Consider the following 18,627-nt stretch of genomic DNA (forward strand, 5'->3'; position numbering starts at 1 on the left):
GTGTGTATGTTACTTGCATTCATTCCCCATCCCATTTTCTTTTTTCCAGTTATTTGCTTTGAACTCCCGCTAACTCGAACCTTTTTCGGTTTCCTTAGAAGGTTCGAGTTACCGGGAGTAGACTGTACTTGTATTCTTGTGTTGTCAAAAATTTGTACGTACCAAAATATATAAAATCAGAATTGCTTTAAAGAAAGAATGAACCTGAATTATCAATTTAATTGTTATCTTCAGATTAATTTTACTTCATAAATTTCCGTAAATTTCAAATGATTTTCCATAGGTCAATTTTTAATATATAGGATTCTGCAAATGTCCAGTAAATAAGAAATAGTTCATAAATTTCCACAAATTTCAAATGATTTTCCATTGGTCGATTTTTAATATATAGAATTCTATAAATGTCCAGTAAATAAGAAATAAATTAAAAATATGATGTACATTTTGCCTAATCATGGGCTTGTTTTATTCGTTTTTAACTGTTCCATTATTCAGCCATTAGGTCATTCCGTTTTGCAGTGTGGCCCACCATATACAGCTATTTTGAGAAAGGTTGTCGGATAAAGTGCACGCGACAATCCCGAAAGGTATTGTGGGTGGTTTTGAGTTCACTGTTTTTCAAAGAAGTTTGAAATAATGGCAGGAGAAGCCATAGACATATGTCTGCGATTGCTAAAGGAAAGTAACAAAAGTAGGTTCGACAGCTACAGTGTCAGGAACAATGTATTGAGCATATACCATATTATCTTTCGAGATTGTCGCGCGCACATTTTTTGCGACAACCTTTCTCGAAATAGCTGTAAACTAAGATATCACTGCGCTTTTAATCCTTTTATCCTTTCGATGCCGCGTTTTTTGGGAGCAGAGCGTATTATCGATCTTAGGCAGCCATAAAAAGATGCGCTTTTCGTTTAGGCGTGGGGTTTCTTTTCGTTAACTTGGTTTTTTAAAGCTGTTCGCTGTGAAAGGTATTTGCTTAAACGGTGGTTAACATTTTGTTTGCCAGTACTTTCATTAGTTTCCCATGCAGACGGCGTTCTTAGGGGCTCGTCATGCATTCCTGTAGCATGAACGCACGACGAACCCTTAAGAACGTCTGCGTGGGAGGCTATACTCTCATCGGCCATCCGGTAACACAACTGATGAGATTTGTCGAAATAAGTATTTACCGCCACTTTGATTCTCCCGACCGCGCAAGCTACAAAAAAGCCACAAAGAAGAGCGATCTTTGTGTGAGAGTTGGTTGATGGTTTTCGGAGGCGGTTTTAACGTGATGCTTTAGCGCCACCTCTAAACTTGAGAGAGCCACGTTCTCATTGCGCTTAACATTTTAGCGGTTAGTGAGGCGCTTATTTGTTGAAAGCGCCTTTTGATTAAAATCTAAATACGTTTTTGTACTCAGGCGTCTCTCTTCTTCTCTTTCGTTTTACCCATGATGCGGTTTGCCTGGCGTCTTGCCTCACACTTCAGAGAACTGAAGTAACAAACGCGTCGCGAGACAATGTTGCTACTGAGGAGGATGATCTCGATATTATGAGAAAAATGGTTTTAGGGCGGGTTGTCATCTTTTGCTTTGCTAACCAAAACTATGGTGTCTTCTATTATCGTTGGATTTTGGAATGTGCGGGATATTTTTAGAGGACAACTTATATCTGATCCAACTCTCCCCTTTCAAAAATTTCAATCTGCAAACTGAATTCTACATTGTTTCTTTTTTTATTTATTTAGACTTTCCTTGAAATTGTACATCCTTTTTCCGCTAGAGATACTGAATTTATTTAATATGCTTTTACTTCGTAAAACCTGGGAGTCGGAAATGACCTGTCGGAGTCTGGCAGTTCTGTGAGTATTTTGCCTGCGCCCAGAGCCAATATAAACCTCCCAACGCTACAGCTATTTAGTACAAAAAAAAAATTTCCATACACGGGTGAAGATCCCGTTTCAAACGACAGTTTTTATTGTCTTTCTACTAATATAAAATACATGTTTATTTGTACTTGAGTTTTTGGAATGCACGTATGTCTAAATAGATGTATACGTGTTTCTGAAACTAAATAATGGAGTAAAGATATTTGAAACAAGCTTTGAATAGTAAATTCAGTTCAAAACCTTTATTACTTATTTAATACAAAGTTTTAAACTAGTCAGTCGATCTAAGTAAAATTGAATATCCCTTTCCCTGGACCACAGTGGCATTTCTTGGCTTAACCTAAAAGAGAAAAAAGCATACATTTAATGCAAAAACTAGTGAAATTCGCCATGTGAATCAACACGATGACAGGGGATAAAACAGGTGGATCTGCCCTCCAACTGATATCAAACTCTAAATCATCCCCTCAGCCCATGAGATGTTGACCACTTCACCGGGTTCTAGGTCCCCTACTCTACGAACAGCAGTGTGGATTCTTTTACGTCATACAAGGGTTAGACCAGTGAAAGTGCTGTGAAACGAACGGGACCCTTTGCTTTGAAACAAAGGAAGCACATTCTTCTCAGTTGTGTTAAGACCCTGAGGGTGGGTCCGAGATGGACTGGAACCCGGGCCCACCGCTTAGAAGTCTGGTGTACAACGGTACACATTATATTGAGCTACCAGTAGGCGGTTCAATAATGTACTTGATTAACGTTTGTTTGTAACCCAGCTACCCTGTTTGGACACTTAATTAAGTGCTGCAGAGGATGTTTGGCTGGTTGTTATTCAAATGTGTAACGAGTGAAACGAAAGAATCTTGTTTCAAGAACCAATGCGCGTCTGGTTGGCACATGAAATATCAAGAATAGGTGACTTAAGTTCGATTATCGCTTGGCCAGTGATGTAGTTGTTTACGTATTTTATGTGTTTTACATTGCTACGCTAGAATTTGAATTGAAATACTTTCAACTAGACAGAATTGAGGTAAATAAATTTTTAGAGAGCCCAGTTGTTGTTTTGCTCACTACGCAGAGAAAAGGTGGAAATTTTTTAATCCTAACTGAGACTTCAAGATTTCCAGAACAAAGTAACTGCTGCAACATTGGGAGTAAGACGTTCAGTCACCAGCTGTACGTGAAACCGCGAGAAAACAAACGTGGTAAAATATAACTCATAGAACCACTAGAGTACCAAGGAGTTTTTCTCGTTATACATACAAATACGTCATCAAAAAGGGGGACCATTCGGGCACGCATTGCAGTTGCACGTTTGTGAGCTCTCTCCGGGCCCCTTGCACTGGCTATATCCTTGGCCGTAGGCGCAGTTGCAAAATCGGACCCTGAATTGTTTCCCACAGCCACAGGCCTTAGTGCATTGGCTCCAGCCACTCCAGTCACTCCAGCAATCTGCAGGTTCAAGGACAAGTGTAAGCGAACAACAAATACTGAAGGGAAAACGAGAAAGTACCACAAGGAACTCATCACTGGGACACTTATTTAACCTCCACACTTCAGTTGAGTCGACCTTTAATTATGTCGGGTCTTAGAAAGACAGGAAAGTCTCAAGAAGCCAACTAGAATTGGTGTCACTCTGTGTCTGCACGCCCACAATTAAAAAGGAATTCACGATGACAATCGAAATGTTTTACGATATGTCGGTGTGGTCTGGATAATTACTACTTTCGTAATATTGGTCCCTTTGAATGGGGCTTTTAAAATGAATGGGCGCTAAGCACGGAACCACAAGATTGCGCGAAGTCTGAGCAAAGGACTGTAACGAAATACCAGAGAAAAAGAGCTTCTAATGATGGACATGCAGCGCAAAGTAAAGGGTCAAGTTAAATGAAAAGGAAACAAGTGTTAACAAGGTTTCGAAATCCTCTCGTTTGAGCTATGTTGGTTCAGCGCCCGGTTGGGGGTGGGGGACTCCTATATATATAAAGTGAGGGGGATGCTTGACGGAAAATTCAAATTAAAACCCTAAGAAAGACCAATGTCGGGGTGGCTCAAGCTTAAACTGATCCCTTAGGGAGATTCTGTGTGGTCAGTCAGGGCATTTTTTTAACTTTCTTTATGCACAGTACTAAGCGATACCTGAATGGGCAAATACAGTGACTTTCCATCCCAAACACCCTAAGTGAGACCAAATTCTGCAATTTACACCCCAAAGCGAGACGAAGAGCATCCCCGAAATAGAAAATCCCCCTTCCCCCTTGTGTTTGAACATGTGGTTACATCGTTCGAACACAGGAAAATATATTGCCTGTAAATAAGTGCGATAAGCGAGATACCCGCCATTTGTTTCTTTCAGGCCCTGTTTGCTACTTTACATTACTGGCCACACTAGTTCAAAAGGTGGATAGCACTATCCACTGGACAGATGTTTATCCACTGGGTAACGCAATAGGATTGCCTAACACTTACCGCTGGATAGTGATTTATCCGGTGGATAGCGCTATCCAACGGTTGAGCAACCGGGACCTGTTCTTTGTCCAGTGTAGGGTTAGATGGGATAGTTCGTATGAATGTTGACGTGTAACGCAATTCACTCACCTCCTGGACATGGTCCCAGATCACATGGCTTGTTATCCACGGGAAGTCCCACACAAGATTTACCTCCGGGACTCGGAGGGGGATTATCACATCGCCGGGTTCTGATACTAGTCCCAGGCCCACATGATGTACTACAGGCACTCCACTCGCTCCAGTTCCCCCATCCGCCGTTAACAACTGCAACTAAGGGACCGGTCATTATTTATGTGGGGGGGTGGGGGGGGAAAAAATCATGGGGTGGGCCAGGCCTATCTTTTTTAGGGAAAAGGGGTGGGCCAAAAGAGAATTTCACGATGATTGGGGGTGGGTCATTGTGTGTTTTGTAAAGAATCACACTCACTACAATTCATGTGGAAGATCTAAATAAATTCTAATGCAATGCTGGACATAAAATATAACACAACTGGGTGTCATAGTAGCAATCCAACCTACGTGTCGATGAGATCCGTAAGCAAGAGCGAAGAAAAGAAAAGCAAGTTCGAGCCTTAAAAGATGTACATTGCTATGACTGGAAAACACTTGTAGAGAAGGGGGAGCTAGACACTCTGAAAGTCCCCGAGTTGGACAAATACATTGAGCATAATAAACTTAGCAAGAACGGAAAGAAAATCGACAAAATCAAGCGAATCACAGTACACTATTATGAAATTCAAAGGAATCTACATTTCCTTCAAGCATCGGTGTTGGTGAGGACAGTGATGAGAGTGACAGTGACAATGACCTTGTTTTGTGTGATGAAATTGAAAGCGAAAGTGAATCAGATGATGACAGTCATACTGTAACAATACAAGAAGGCACACCAACAAGAAGTGGCCGCAAAGTAGGACACTGGTCCACAAGATATGCTGATTTTGTTCAGTGAACAGGAACTCCTTATAGAGGTATAGATTGAAGGGGGTTGGGGGTGGGTCACCTCTTATATAAAGTTATATGGGGGTGGGTCAAGAATTAACTAATGGAAAGGGGTGGGTCACGTTTTTTCTTTCATACTAAAACAAAAAAAATCCCCCCCACCCCCCAACATAAATAATGACTGGTCCCTAAAAGAGTAAAGGTAGGAACGTCTACATGTATTTGTACTGCTTGGACGAGTTTGGTGCCGGCACGGCCGTATTTTTCAGAAATAAGAAACTCAGCAGCGTACGAAATAAGGTGTCACACTTTTAATAATGGAAATTGTGACCTTATCATGGAATTTCAATTGAATTTTTTGCAAAATTATCTTGTTTATCTCTGTCGTCTTACCAAATAATTGCAGCGTCAAGTCATTACCTGTCGAGTTCCTGTCACCTTTATTTATTCTTTCGTCCGCCGTTAATTTGTTTCTTTCTTTGTTTTGTCAATCCTTCCTCCTCCATTCATTTTTCAGACTTGGTCGTAAATAAGTTTCTTTAGGAGCCGAATCTAATCGGCTCTTGTTTAGGTTCTGGGTAACTGAGTACCTACCCCTCCCCTAAGTTAACATTAACACTTACTTCTCCCTTAGGGTAAAATTGTGACTTTGGGGAGGGATAGGTGATCAGTTACCTAGGAACCTCAATCGATGTTGGTTACATACTTTAATTCCCGCCTTCGTTTACTCGCATTTATACATGTGCTGGTCTTGCTCTGTATATTTACCTGTACGACATGGTCTTAAATTGCAAGGCTTGTTCTCCAAACGAAGTCCCACACAAGGGTTTCCCCCGGGACCCGGGGGAGGACTGTCGCATCGCCGGGTCCTTGTGCTGTTCCCAGGCCCACATGATGCACTACATGCGCTCCAGTCACTCCAGTTTCCCCATCCGCCGTTAACAACAACTTCAAAAAAATTTAATCAGATTCAAGGATTATTTTTGTTCTTAAAGGGACCTCTTCTCCCCGCTCCTGGGTCTCCACTCCTAAACTTTTCTATGCTGACTGATAGAGCGATTTTCGTTTGACCTTGGAATGAAAACGGGCGAACAAAACCGAAACAAGTAACGAACGGAAATAGGGCGATATGATTGGTTCATCGGGCGGACACAAACGCGCGTGTCTTTTGGCTGGTTAAGCAAACGGTCGGGTAAAAAAACTTCATGTCCGACAACTTTCTAGAAATCAATCGATACTTTGCTTTGACGTCATACTGCAACACGATTGGCCAATCGAACAACGCCTTCTCCATATTAGGAGTTTCTTTGGCAGGAAAATGAAGAGGCCATGCATGTTTTGATCTTTTCATCCATTGGCTGATAAAACAAATAACGAACACTTACCGAAACCATATTTCAAGGTCATACGAAATTCGCTCTAACAGCAATAGTCCCTTTGCGGCTGGTCAGTCACGTGGTACATAAGCGCTCGGCTGGGATGCAAGAAACGCTCTGGGACAAGACAAACATGAACCTCACAAAAATTTATAATGCGCCTTTTCCATTCAAATATGATAAAACGCAGGTGGATGTATTTCCGCCTCTAATTAGAGTCACTAGTACGAACAACAGGTAACTTTTTCTCTTAGGAATCTGGTTGTGTAATTGTGTGTGTATGCAAAAGGTTTACTCTAGGCGTGCAGAGTTGAGGGTGTGAGAGGAACTTACTGGGACATGCCTTCAGCAAACAGGACTTCGTTTGGTTATGAATTCCTTTGCAGCTCTTTCCTCCGTTCTGAGACGGGGGATTGGTACACGATCGCTTTCGAGTCTTGGTTCCAGTCCCACACGTCTTAGAACACGCGGACCATGTTGCCCATAATGACCAGCGGCCGTTGACTGAAAAGGGTTCGCAAGAAAACAGTCACGTGTTTAGTCAGATCATCATCGGAGCAATTGATCATCGGAGCAGCTTTACATTTATCCAGCGTTTACTTCGTTCACTAGATCGCTTGCTCGTTCATACTCAAAATCTTTCCGCAGTTTTTCTTTGTTTTGTGAATCCTTGTTTTATTTATTTATTCATTTTTATGACCGTTACCATGTTTAATACAACTAAAAAAACGTGATTTACCAAAGCACTGTAATATAATGCATATGGATTAGTTTTATCCTCAAAAGTGCTGTGTCACGGCCGTCTAGTTCACTATGGCGGCAGGGCGGGAGGGGGAAGGAGAGCTTGCAACTGCGTCCCTGGAATTTAAATTCCACCTCCAATTCCCCTGTGGCTCCCCGTCGACTTAACTGTCAGAATCCGCCAATCAGGGCGAAGCGGAAACGAGTGCGAATGTAAATAAACATTGAAAAACACGTCCCAGGGTAATGACTTCATTACTAATGTCGTCAACGCCAATCAGCATTTCGCATCGACTTTTTCGATGCAGATATTCAAATTCCAGAGACGTAGATGCAGGCTCTCCCTCCTTTTCCCGCCCCGCAGGCAGAGCGCCCCGGAGAGCTTGCTCGCAGACTACAACTCTCTTTCTTATGCGCTATAGAACTTAACGTTAACGAAGAAATTTCTCTAACGATAAAATCACAGCATCTTGACCAACAATTATACTTCCCAAGCGACATATCAAACGTTACAAACAACAAAAATGAACTATTAAAAGGCTAACAAGGTTTCATAATCCCCAAAAAGATTTTAACCCGTTTTAATTTTACTAGTTAATACCTTGTTGTAATGTTTTTAGCGATTATTTTTGTTTCACTCAATTTGGTGACAGTTTCTACTTTTAGAATTTGGATGAAATCCGTGATTCAGCTCCATTAAAGTGACGTCTCCTCCCGCTCCGCCTCTTGATCTCTATTTTCGTACTTGAAAATACTTGCTAATAATAACGATAGGCCCTTTGCAGCCATTGAGTCACGTGGTACAAAAACGCCATGCTGGGACGCAAGAAACGCTCTCGGACAAGACTTGAACAAAGAGCGCACATCGTTGTCCATGTCCTTGCCTGACTTGTCCCATTGCTTCTGACTACAACCTCTTCCCCCGCCCCACTCATTTTTTAAGGGAAAAGCCCTGGGGACGAGGTTGGTCTGACTAGCTACGTAAGGCCAATTAAAGTTTATAATTCGCCTTTCCCATTAAAATAATTATGATTAAACGCACGTGATACATATCCCCATCTAATCAGTGTAGTTCAGTTTTAGTACAAATTACAGTTCATTTCGCTACCCTAGGAATGCAATGTAATATTATGATTATGCGTGTATACAAAAAATGTATTGTCGGCCCTTAGAGTTGAGGGGGGTGGCGGGTGAACTTACTGGAACATGCCTTCAGCAAACAGGACTTTGTCTGTTTATCAATCCCTTTGTAGCTCTTTCCTCCGTTCTGAGGCGGGGGATTGGTGCACGATCGCTTTCGAGTCTTGGTTCCAGTCCCACACGTCTTAGAACACGCGGACCATGTTGCCCATAATGACCAGCGGCCGTTGACTGAAAAGGGTTTAAAATAAAACAGTCACGTGTTTAATCAGATCGCCATGGAGCAGCAGCTTGTTGTTTATAGTGCGTTACTTCATTCATTAGATCGTTTGCTTGTTCATGCTGAAAATCTCTCCGTTTTATTTATTTTATTTTACTTTTGCTTTGTTCATCTTTCCTTTAATGACTGTTTCCCTGTTCAAGATAACTAAAACGTGACTTACCGGGGCACATTTGAGTGTTACAGTCACGCGTCTCCTCATGTGTTCCAGGACATTTGTCATATCCAGAGTTGTAACCAAAACAAGTTCTTTTCCGGCTTTGAGATCCAGTTCCACAGGTTTTTGAACATGCTGACCATGTTCCCCAGGAACCCCAGCCGCCATAACCTAAGAAGGATCAGAAAAACAGGAAGCCCAAGTGTCAAGAAAGAGCCGGCCTGCAGGAAGTGGTAAGTTCAGCTATATCAGATTTTACTTGCTTTTCATGAAAAATAAAGCTAGCTTTAGTGTAAGGCGACCCTTCGCTTTGGGGGGGGGGGGGGGGGGGGGGGGGGGGGGGTGAGAGATTGATAGGGACGGCAATATTTCTTAATGCTGTTTTCAGTTATTGGTCAATATATGAGCGGTTTTAAGCCATGGCTGGAATTTCGACAGCCGCTGATTACTAAAAAGTTACAAGAACAGAAATCATTTTCCTTTATTTTAGCCAATGATATTGCATGGCAGTAGTACTGTGAGCGTTTTTTGGTTAAAGAGCATGCGCACCTGGGCAAGAATTTGTGTTACAGTTCCTGGTCTCCGTGTTTTCTCCAAGGCACTGTCTCCCTCCATACACAGGCCTTGGATTCGTGCAGGTCCGACTGCGGTGCTGTGTTCCAGTGCCACACGTCTTAGAGCATGCGCACCATTTTCCCCATGCGCTCCAACCACCGTCCGCTAAAAAATTAATCATTCGTAACGCTCAATTGTTAGAAAAACACACAAAGCATTTTTCTTTTTAGAAAGTGTTTTGTTATCGTTAGTTCAGTGCCACGCAGTGAAAACAACTGAACAAGTGAATGCAGTCAGTAATAACGGGCGACAAAGAGGATGTTATTAATAACGTAATTGTGATGTTATTAAGTAAAAGAGTAATCTTATTTTTAAACTTGAGTTGAACTTACTAGGACATGTCTTCAGCAAACAGGACTTTGTTTGTTTATCAATTCCTTTGCATCCCTTTCCTCCGTTCTGAGGCGGGGGATTGGTGCACGATCGCTTCCGAGTCTTGGTTCCAGTCCCACACGTCTTAGAACACGCGGACCATGTTGCCCATAATGACCAGCGACCGTTGACTAAGAAGATTCCCCATAAAAGAGTAAGTGCAAAACGGTTGCGATAAAATATTTTTAGCGAAAACTGATCGGGAGAAACACTTGGAGAGTCAAGTGAGTGTATGAAGCTAGACTCCCCGGATTTCAAAATTATCTATCTTCCTTTATGTTTGCTTCTATAAAAACTGAAATGTCGCATTTTTTTCACCGGCCGAGTCTTTTCAACTGCAAGCGTCATTCCAGTAAAAATGTCCTAGAATGCACTGATAATAACTTTGCGGTTTATTTCTCAATATAGAGTGAATAAGTGCCTAAATTGTAGGGCGTAGGTCGATTCTCCGAGTGGGTTATCGAACGAGACATTGCCTCGCAGAAGTTAAGGATACAACGCACGTAATCGTGTTAAGTAATTTAAAAAGAAGATACTGAAACGAATCCACTCGTTCCCAGGGTCTCTCTTCTTCCTGTTCCCTCTGCTCTGGTTTGCTCCTTTTAGCTCCTCTCGCCCATTTCGATTGCGCCTTTTATGTTTTCAAGATTTTTTCTTTGTATTTACTGTGAAACTCACAAAACCGTGAACACCAGAAATATTTATGGAATGTTATTGTGTTGCGAGAAATAAGCCAATAAGGCGCGAGATAACTAAACCACAAACAGCAACGGTAATTAATTTGTGGTTTGAGGTTCGCTTGCGTATCCTGAACTTTATTGTGATTAGCCAGTACACAATCAACATTCCTAAAATTTTTCAGGTGTTCACGCTTTTCTGAGTGTGACAGTAATGATTGGTGAATATTGTAGGAATGAAAAAGAAGGCCACCGAAGAGTTTTCATGTCCTTATTCTCTGTAAGATAAATTTATAAAAGCGAAAAGTGAGCCTACCTGGACAGATCTTGGTGTTACATTTTCGTGTCTCTTTGTTTGGCCCTGAACATTGCTTTCCTCCATGTGCTGGACTTGGTTTATTGCAGAAGCGACTGCGGTACTGTGTACCGTTGCCACACGTTTTAGAGCATGCATGCCATTTACTCCAAGTACCCCAGCCACCGTTGACTGCAAATTAACGAGACCATAAACTACGTGAAACATTAGTTCGAGACAAACAAGACCAAACAAAACAGGCGTCGGTGAAAATGGACCTTCAGTTGATAAAAGACAAACTGCTACAGTAACTGCAGCTATTTAATCAGAACTTTATTTGTTTTTTTTGTTCTCCAAAGTGCGCATAGAACTTACTATACAGTTCCCCCTTGACACAACCCGTAGCCTGTTCCAGACTCTCCCCTTCTCTCCCCCTGCCGGTTTTCGCTCGCCCCCACTTTTTCATTGTTCGCCCGCTTTTTTCGCTCGTCTCTACTGACTGAGAGCCTGGCAAAGGCTACCCAACCAGTGGATCTGTGAAAAGAACAATGGCCTAAACAACCCACTGCTGCGGCAATAAGTAACAGGTTGACTTCCTCAAAGTTTTGTAGTTTCTAACAGATTTTAATAAATAATGAAAAATTGAGAAAGCACTTGAGGTTCCACAAACCAGGGCATTTCTTTACGAGACAGGACTTCGTTTGAGTAGCCGGACCCACGCACGTGCCTCCATATTTTGGCGGGGGATTGGTACAGGTTCGGTTTCGGGTTTGTTTTCCCTGCCCACAAGTCCTAGAGCACTTGGACCAAGCTGCCCATTTTGACCAGCGGCCGTTTACTGAAAGAAAATTATTGGACATTGAGAGGTGTTTCGTGACGTGGAGCTGCGACAATATTGTTGGTTCACTTTGTTCTGTGGTGTAGATATTATTCAGCGTCTTTCCAATCTTTTGTATTACATTTGGTGATTCCACCCGTCCGAAACATTTCGAAACTACAATACAAAACAACACGATAAAACAGTTGGGTTAACATGACAATCGAATCGATGAATCCGTACATGTGCACTTGTTTTTTCAAAATAATTGGTCTGTTCAAACAGTCTGCTAACACTGACTATTGACCATTTTGAAAGTCAAAAGTCCAGAGTTAATGTTTTTGAGAATTAACCCAGTTACCTGGACAAGGTCTGACTTTACACTCCCTAGTCTTTACAGCTGCCCCATAGCATCTCTTGCCTCCATATTTTGGCACGGGATTATTACAGTACCGTCTGCTGTACTGCTTTCCATTTCCACATGTTTTAGAGCATGCACCCCACTGAGTCCAGCTAGACCAACCACCATGTACTAAGAACAACAACAAAAAACATTTGACAGATTTGATGTTAAGAGAATAAAATGAAGGCGGAAATTTAGGGGGAAGTTAACCTTGTCCCCAAGGACTTTTCCTTAGAAAATGGGAAAAGCCCTGAAGACGAGGTTGGTGGAAAAGGAAACTGAAGAAAATGAAAATTTCCAGTAACTTGAGCACTGTGGGGCGAGTTTCTACTGCTTTATTTGGATAATAAATGCTTTCTTTTTATCCAAATTTTCTTTCAGAGGGTGATTCCTACGCTAAACGAATATTGGTTAATCAACACAAATATCTCAACGATTCTCTTTAGCGTTCCAAATGAAAGCTGAAAATAAGTTTTAACTCCAGTGTTGTTGTTTCGAAGGTTACAAACCATAACACATACCAGGACAAAGCTTCTGGTTACAGGCTCTTGTCTGTTTAGCTTGTCCCTCGCATGGTTTTCCTCCATATGATGGAGGGGGCTTAGTACAGGATCGTGTGCGGTACTGTGATCCAGTACCACACGTTTTAGAGCATGCGCACCAGTTACCCCATGAACTCCAGCCACCATTCACTGTAACGAAATACATAAGTTACACAACATGCTTCATTCAATACTTATTGCATGTGATCCAAGCAAGGATGCACTAGTCACAACACTAGTCAATATAAACTCTCGCAGCCCCACCCTTCCATCCCCGCTCCCGGCTCGGACATAGTGGGGAATTTGCAGGGAGTTTTTTGCGAAAGGGTCGTAGGTCAAGGAGACTGATCAAATCATGGCAGCCAAGATAGGCGAGGTATTTTCCACCAAGGTGGACTTACTCAAGAATCCGCGCATTGAAGCAAGAGCGCCAGATAACAGCTTCTGGCTCTAAGCGGGGTCATTAGCTCCAATTAGAAGAATCAGTTAACCTTGAATTTTGGGGATTTTCCAACTTTAGCAGTGAGCGGTAGTTTGATGCCCTGCTAAGTCTCACCGGGAGGGTGTGGCGGTTTACATTAACTGGTACATAATTTTACCCCACAAATCATAGTCTGTGAACAGGTTGGAGTAAGACAAGTACAGCGAGTCATCTTTTGAACTGCAGTACTTTCATTATATAGTATAAAGAGCACAAAAACGGTTGTTATTTCATCCGCGACATTGCATTACATATTACTTTAAGAAAGCTGTTCTTACGACAAGTTGTTTTTTTTTTCTGAAATCGAAAAGAAAAAACACTCTCTTAGTCCTACTCAGTTGCAAGCAGAGTTGACAACTGACTGTTGAAAAAAAAAACAGTTGGAACACGTTGTCTTTAAAAGAAAAAAAATTATCAACAACAAATGAAGTTTTCTTTCAGGTCCTTCAGTGACAAAGCGCTTCGCAACCGCAGGATTCTTAGTGTGTTCTTAGCCTGTCCACAGATGTTTTTGGCCCTAGTCGTCAAGAAATCCCCCAAGGTTTTATTTTCATACGCGCACTTGACCATCTCTGAAGAGAAAATATAGGGTCTCTGAACAGGCTAAGGGATTCTGTATAGCTGGGTGAATTCGAAGAGACTCAATACCTGCACACGATTTAATGGAACACGATCGTGTCTTCTTGTTTGATCCAACACAGTGCTTGCCTCCATATTTCGGAGTTGGATTGTTGCAGTATCTGTGGCTGAACTGGTGCCCTTGTCCGCAAGTCCTCGAGCATTTGCTCCAAGAATGCCAACCTGACCATCCACCATCCACTAAATAAGTGCGAAATATTTTGAACAGTTATTCCATGAGCCTGCGTTGCATAAGCCCCCAATCTTGTATCCAACAGGGAAAATGGAAATTAAATTAACTAAACTTTACCCAATTTCATTTGATCTTACAAAACGTCATCTGTAATTCCGTAGGATTTCAAGCTGTTGGGTGTTCCAACATCGTCGTTGTTGTTGTCGCACCCCTTTTCCATTTAAGGTCATACTTAGGAATAATGGATGAAAATCGATATACAGTGAGCCAATGATCATGATGAGGCTAGAGATGCCTTATCCGAGGTTGAAAAATAAATAAAATGCAGTAACTATAATTGAACAGAACAATCACTCTCCATGTTACTCTTTTCACTTTTAGCTATCTATCACTAAGAACGCTCCATTGGATCCAGTCATTATTGATTACATATGATGTCCTAGCACTTCGCCTTCTCGTTTTTCACGTTGTCGTAGTTCACACTTATTGTATACACTTAACTTTCTCACAGCTGATGATCGATACGCTAAAAGCCATTCACGCTCCCGCATTTGTAAAACTTTGATGCCCCCACGTACTGACGCCAAACACATTCCTCCGCGTGAAACCAATATCATTCTTACATTTGTTCGTTTGTTGCTTTAATTCAATTTGTTCCTGCATAATCATTTTAAGTCAAGTTAAGAAAAATCGCTCTTTCAATGAGTTTGAACTCAAATAAGAGTTGACACACTTCTTATGTAGAATGTTGTAAAATTAAATTCACCAAACCTGAGCATTGGCGTTTTACAGAACATCCTCGTGTTTTTGTGCTGGGTCCAACACAGGGCTTTCCTCCATACCCCGGGGATGGATTGTTGCAGTATCTTCTTTTGTATTGATATCCGTACCCACAACTCTTGGAACAGGAAGCCCAGGAACTCCAGCTTGACCATCCGCCATTCACTAACGCAAAAAGGAAAGATTTGCCTCTGTGTTCTACACCCCGATAACGACACACTCAAAAACCGGTTTGAGGCGTGCACACATTAATCAATCAAGTCCAAGGTACACTCTATTAATCGCGGCTGGACTATATAGCTCAGTTGGTAGAGCGCTTGACTGCAGAACGGGAGGGCCTGGGCTCGATCCCGGAGCCGGACTCTTACTCAGGGTCTTAAAATAACTGAGAAATTAATTAAGGTATTGCCTTTGCCCTCATGAAAACGGCTAGATCTTTGCGTGGCTCGGATGACCACGTAAAATGGCGGTCCTGTCTCAAGTAGAAAAACTTATAACCGATTGTTCGTAATTATTTAAAACGTTTGTGCTAAAAACATTATAACTCAAAGAAAGTGCATTTTTTACTTTAGTTTACTTTAATTTACAAAAACCTAAACTGACCACCATCGAAAGCGTCATGGCAGGACATTTAATTTGTGAACAATGATATCAGTGCACGTCATGGCCTGCGGGAAAAGTCTTTCTACTACAGTATTGAATATTTTAATCTTTCTTATGTCAGAAGCTAACAGGTAATAATTGATACATCACCTGGACACCGTTGCAAAAAACAGTTTTTATGCTGCTCTGCGGGGCCTGAACATTTTTTCCCGCCGTAGCCTGGAGGCGGGTTTGTACAGGATCTCTTACGGGTCTGTAGTCCCGAGCCACACGAACCTGTGCATTGTCCCCAGGGTGACCAGGCTGACCAGCCTCCATCTGGTGATGTGATCAGAGGGGAAGAGTCACGTGAACAGGGATACTAACAGCTATGCAATGTCAGCTGAGTTGTTGCTGCAGTTTTGAAAGTTTTTGGTAAAGAATATTATATCTTCGCAGGCCAGCTATTTGAATAGGCTCCTGCACGATTTTTCCCGCCAACTTTGGTCTCGGACCCGTTAGCAAAAATACACTGACGACCCGGAATAAAAACCTAAAACTAAGTAAACTTGCCAAGTTTGAAAGTGATACGTTTTATTAAAAACGAGCGAAGATGTAGCTTAGCAATTTCTTGACAAATCGCCAAATTTTACGGACGTTTTCGCAGTGGATAATGTGATAATGCAAATAGTTGTACAAAAGGGAAAAGAGAATTACACCTCATTCTCTCTTGATAAAAGGTGCTCTCTACTCCGCTCTAGTCCGGGGCATAAAACGATTGCCAGCCCACCTACCCTCCCTTCTTGCGAGAACGAAGCGTTTAAAGCCTCCCGGCACAATCTACGACTTGGTTGCACGATCCCCTGATTGAACCTGGTATGGGCTTGCGGAAAGAATGCTGGGCCACAGAGATTCCGAAATCTTATAAAACCGTTTCACTACGGCTATTTTCCCATCTACTAACTTTCTCGTCGGTGGCCGGAGAATCATGATTAAGCCTCTAGCCTCTTCGACAGCACATGCAAATTTCAAATTTGTTAGGGAAAGAAAATGGACTCTTTTGTAAATGATTGGCTGCTTCGAAAGATGAGAGAAAGCCTCTGGCACTTGCAGTAGCCTCGTTCATTACATTCTTGAGATTAAAGAGCGATGAAATTACCAGTTAAACACTGAAATCAAACTCTTACCTAAGTTGCATGATTTCATCATACATGATCTGTATTCTTCAGAGTTCCCCAGACAACCGTAACCACCGGGCTTGGTGCAGGAGCGCTTACGGTATTGTGTCCCTCTGCCGCAGGTCTTGGAACAAGCGCACCATGCTCCCCAACTGGTCCATGTTCCGCTTTCTACAGTAAATAACAGTGTTATTGTTGTAAACAGTTCCTGTTCTTTGCGAAGTTATTCATGAACTTTCTTTGGTTAGGCTAAAGACCTATTTACCTCTCCTGGAGCCATTTAAGCACAACGTAAGCCAAAAACAGCCCTATCAAAACTGAGCTCATTTCAGCCCACGCTGGGACTCATTTCAGTCAGCCATTGGTTCCATATCAGCCTTAGCTAATAAGACTGTATTCAGTGGCTCTGACCCAAAAATAGGACTGTATTTTACTCACCTATACGACTCCATTTTCAGGGCTAAAGCAGATCTTTCTGGTTTACAGCGAAGCGTTTAAGTTACCTTTGAAAAAAGTGGGGACCTAAAACGCCGTTAAAGGTGAAAATTCCAGCACGCATAGCATACTCATGATGCGATCAAAGTTTTGCTTTCTTCTCACTTGTTATTATCAGTGAACCTCAGTATATTTTCCCCATATTCATTCCCTAACATTATTTGACAATCAAGAGAGACAACCAAGAGATCATATTATGATTAGTTGTCCGGCTATACCTAAATAAACAAAGTTAGTCAAGTTTTCATGTAAGAATTCATATCTTCATGGCAACTGCCCCCTCCCAAGCTACAACCTAGTGCTTTTTCATCCATTTGTTTTTATCGTACATTGCGATGCCGAGTTGACTTTGGAGTCCATACCTTTCAGACAATCCTAAAAAAAGCTGAAATATTCAGCAGCGTTATTTATTGCAATATACAGGATTTTTCTATTCTTAGTCTTCTCAGGCCACTGATTACAGTTTTGTGACGATGCAAATATAATGCAAACGAGCTACGCTATGCAGCGACTGACTGTTCAAAAACCTGTTCACGAAACAGGTTTTTAAACTTTTTTAACTCACCCATTTCACCGCAGCATTCTCCCTTGTAGCCATTCTTGCAGTGACACGACGAACGTATCAGCGTTCCACCATTCAAGCAAAAGCGATTGCACGCCCTAGCACCGACAGTGGTCACTAGGCATTTGCCTCCACATTGAGCAGGTTTGATGATCTTTCTTCTTGTAGTGGAATGACCGTTAGGGCCACAAGTGTGAGAACAGTCACTCCATGGGCTCCAGTCTCCAGGGATGCAGTCCACTGGCTTACAATACCTTCGACGACGACGTCTAGCAGCCCAACTAAATCTTGGCTCGGAAACCATTTCATTCACCAGACAGATGATAATTAACACTATTGAAGTTATTCGAGTGACATATTCACACCTCATTTTGTCTATGGCTCACTCCCTAGCCTACAATTTCCAATATGTCAAATGTGCCCTTCCAGTTTGTGCTGGTTTTGACGCGTCTATAAGGGTAATGACAATTTTTTGCAGTTGGTTTTCTGCAAATTTCAGGTTTGCTTACTCCTTTATCAGACGTGGGCGAGGTTCATGTGCAACCCCGGAATGTTATAGCATGATTTTTCCATTTAAATTGAGAAAATATTTACATAGTGGCGCTCTACTTAAAAAGAAATTAGATTAAAACAGACTCTCCTTTCGTTTTTCAAGAAGGTTAGCAATTTTTTTGCGTCCTCGTAAGACGAAACCGAAGACATTTTTAGAAATATCAGAAATATATTCAGTGACACCGAAGAGGCTTAAGCGTACGAACCTTAGAATTATTCTTCATTTTTCTCAGGAAAAGACCAAACGAAACGTAAACATGCATGCTTTAAAGTTTTTTTAATTTATCAAAATTTATTAAAATCATTTTAAGTAATATCTTATCCCAGTTGTTTATAGCCAAAAGACTAACTAATGACCATACTTGAATACCTCAAGCTTTGTTCTACAGTGTCAGTGACAGTGTATTAACGACGTTTTAAAAAGTACTTAAACCCAGAATTCGACCTCTTCAAAA

General features: G+C 41.8%; 1 protein-coding gene across 2 annotated transcripts; it reads right to left on the reverse strand.

The window, feature by feature from the left end:
- Positions 1 to 1,934: 1,934 nt before the first annotated feature.
- LOC140938928 (SCO-spondin-like) lies at positions 1,935 to 18,152 on the reverse strand. 2 transcript variants are annotated; one of them, XM_073388455.1, is made up of 17 exons: positions 17,624 to 18,152; positions 16,573 to 16,734; positions 15,557 to 15,724; positions 14,795 to 14,968; positions 13,861 to 14,031; positions 12,711 to 12,881; positions 12,148 to 12,318; positions 11,640 to 11,807; positions 10,991 to 11,161; positions 9,958 to 10,128; positions 9,560 to 9,730; positions 9,017 to 9,181; positions 8,634 to 8,804; positions 7,026 to 7,196; positions 6,085 to 6,264; positions 4,465 to 4,647; positions 1,935 to 2,209 (listed from the first exon to the last, which is right to left on the reverse strand). In XM_073388455.1, exons 1-17 carry the CDS (start codon positions 17,988 to 17,990, stop codon positions 2,205 to 2,207), a joined length of 2,940 nt encoding a protein of 979 aa, XP_073244556.1. In that variant the 5' UTR covers positions 17,991 to 18,152; the 3' UTR covers positions 1,935 to 2,204. The 2 variants fall into 2 exon arrangements, with proteins under 2 accessions (XP_073244556.1, XP_073244555.1); XM_073388454.1 differs by lacking the exon at positions 1,935 to 2,209 and adding an exon at positions 3,136 to 3,318.
- Positions 18,153 to 18,627: the final 475 nt, after the last annotated feature.

Source organism: Porites lutea, chromosome 5, assembly GCF_958299795.1.
Source record: "Porites lutea chromosome 5, jaPorLute2.1, whole genome shotgun sequence".
Lineage (NCBI taxonomy): Eukaryota > Metazoa > Cnidaria > Anthozoa > Scleractinia > Poritidae > Porites > Porites lutea.

What these genes read in the sequence shown, in the direction of transcription:
- LOC140938928 (XM_073388454.1), bottom strand. Translation starts at nt 17,990, where the DNA reads ATGAGGTGTGAATATGTCACTCGAATAACTTCAATAGTGTTAATTATC. An exon ending in TTTTTTGCAACGGTGTCCAG is followed by an intron (nt 14,969 to 15,556) that starts GTGATGTATCAA and finishes TTTTTGCGTTAG; the next exon opens with TGAATGGCGGATGGTCAAGC. An exon ending in TTTGCTGAAGACATGTCCTA is followed by an intron (nt 9,731 to 9,957) that starts GTAAGTTCAACT and finishes TTAATTTTTTAG; the next exon opens with CGGACGGTGGTTGGAGCGCA.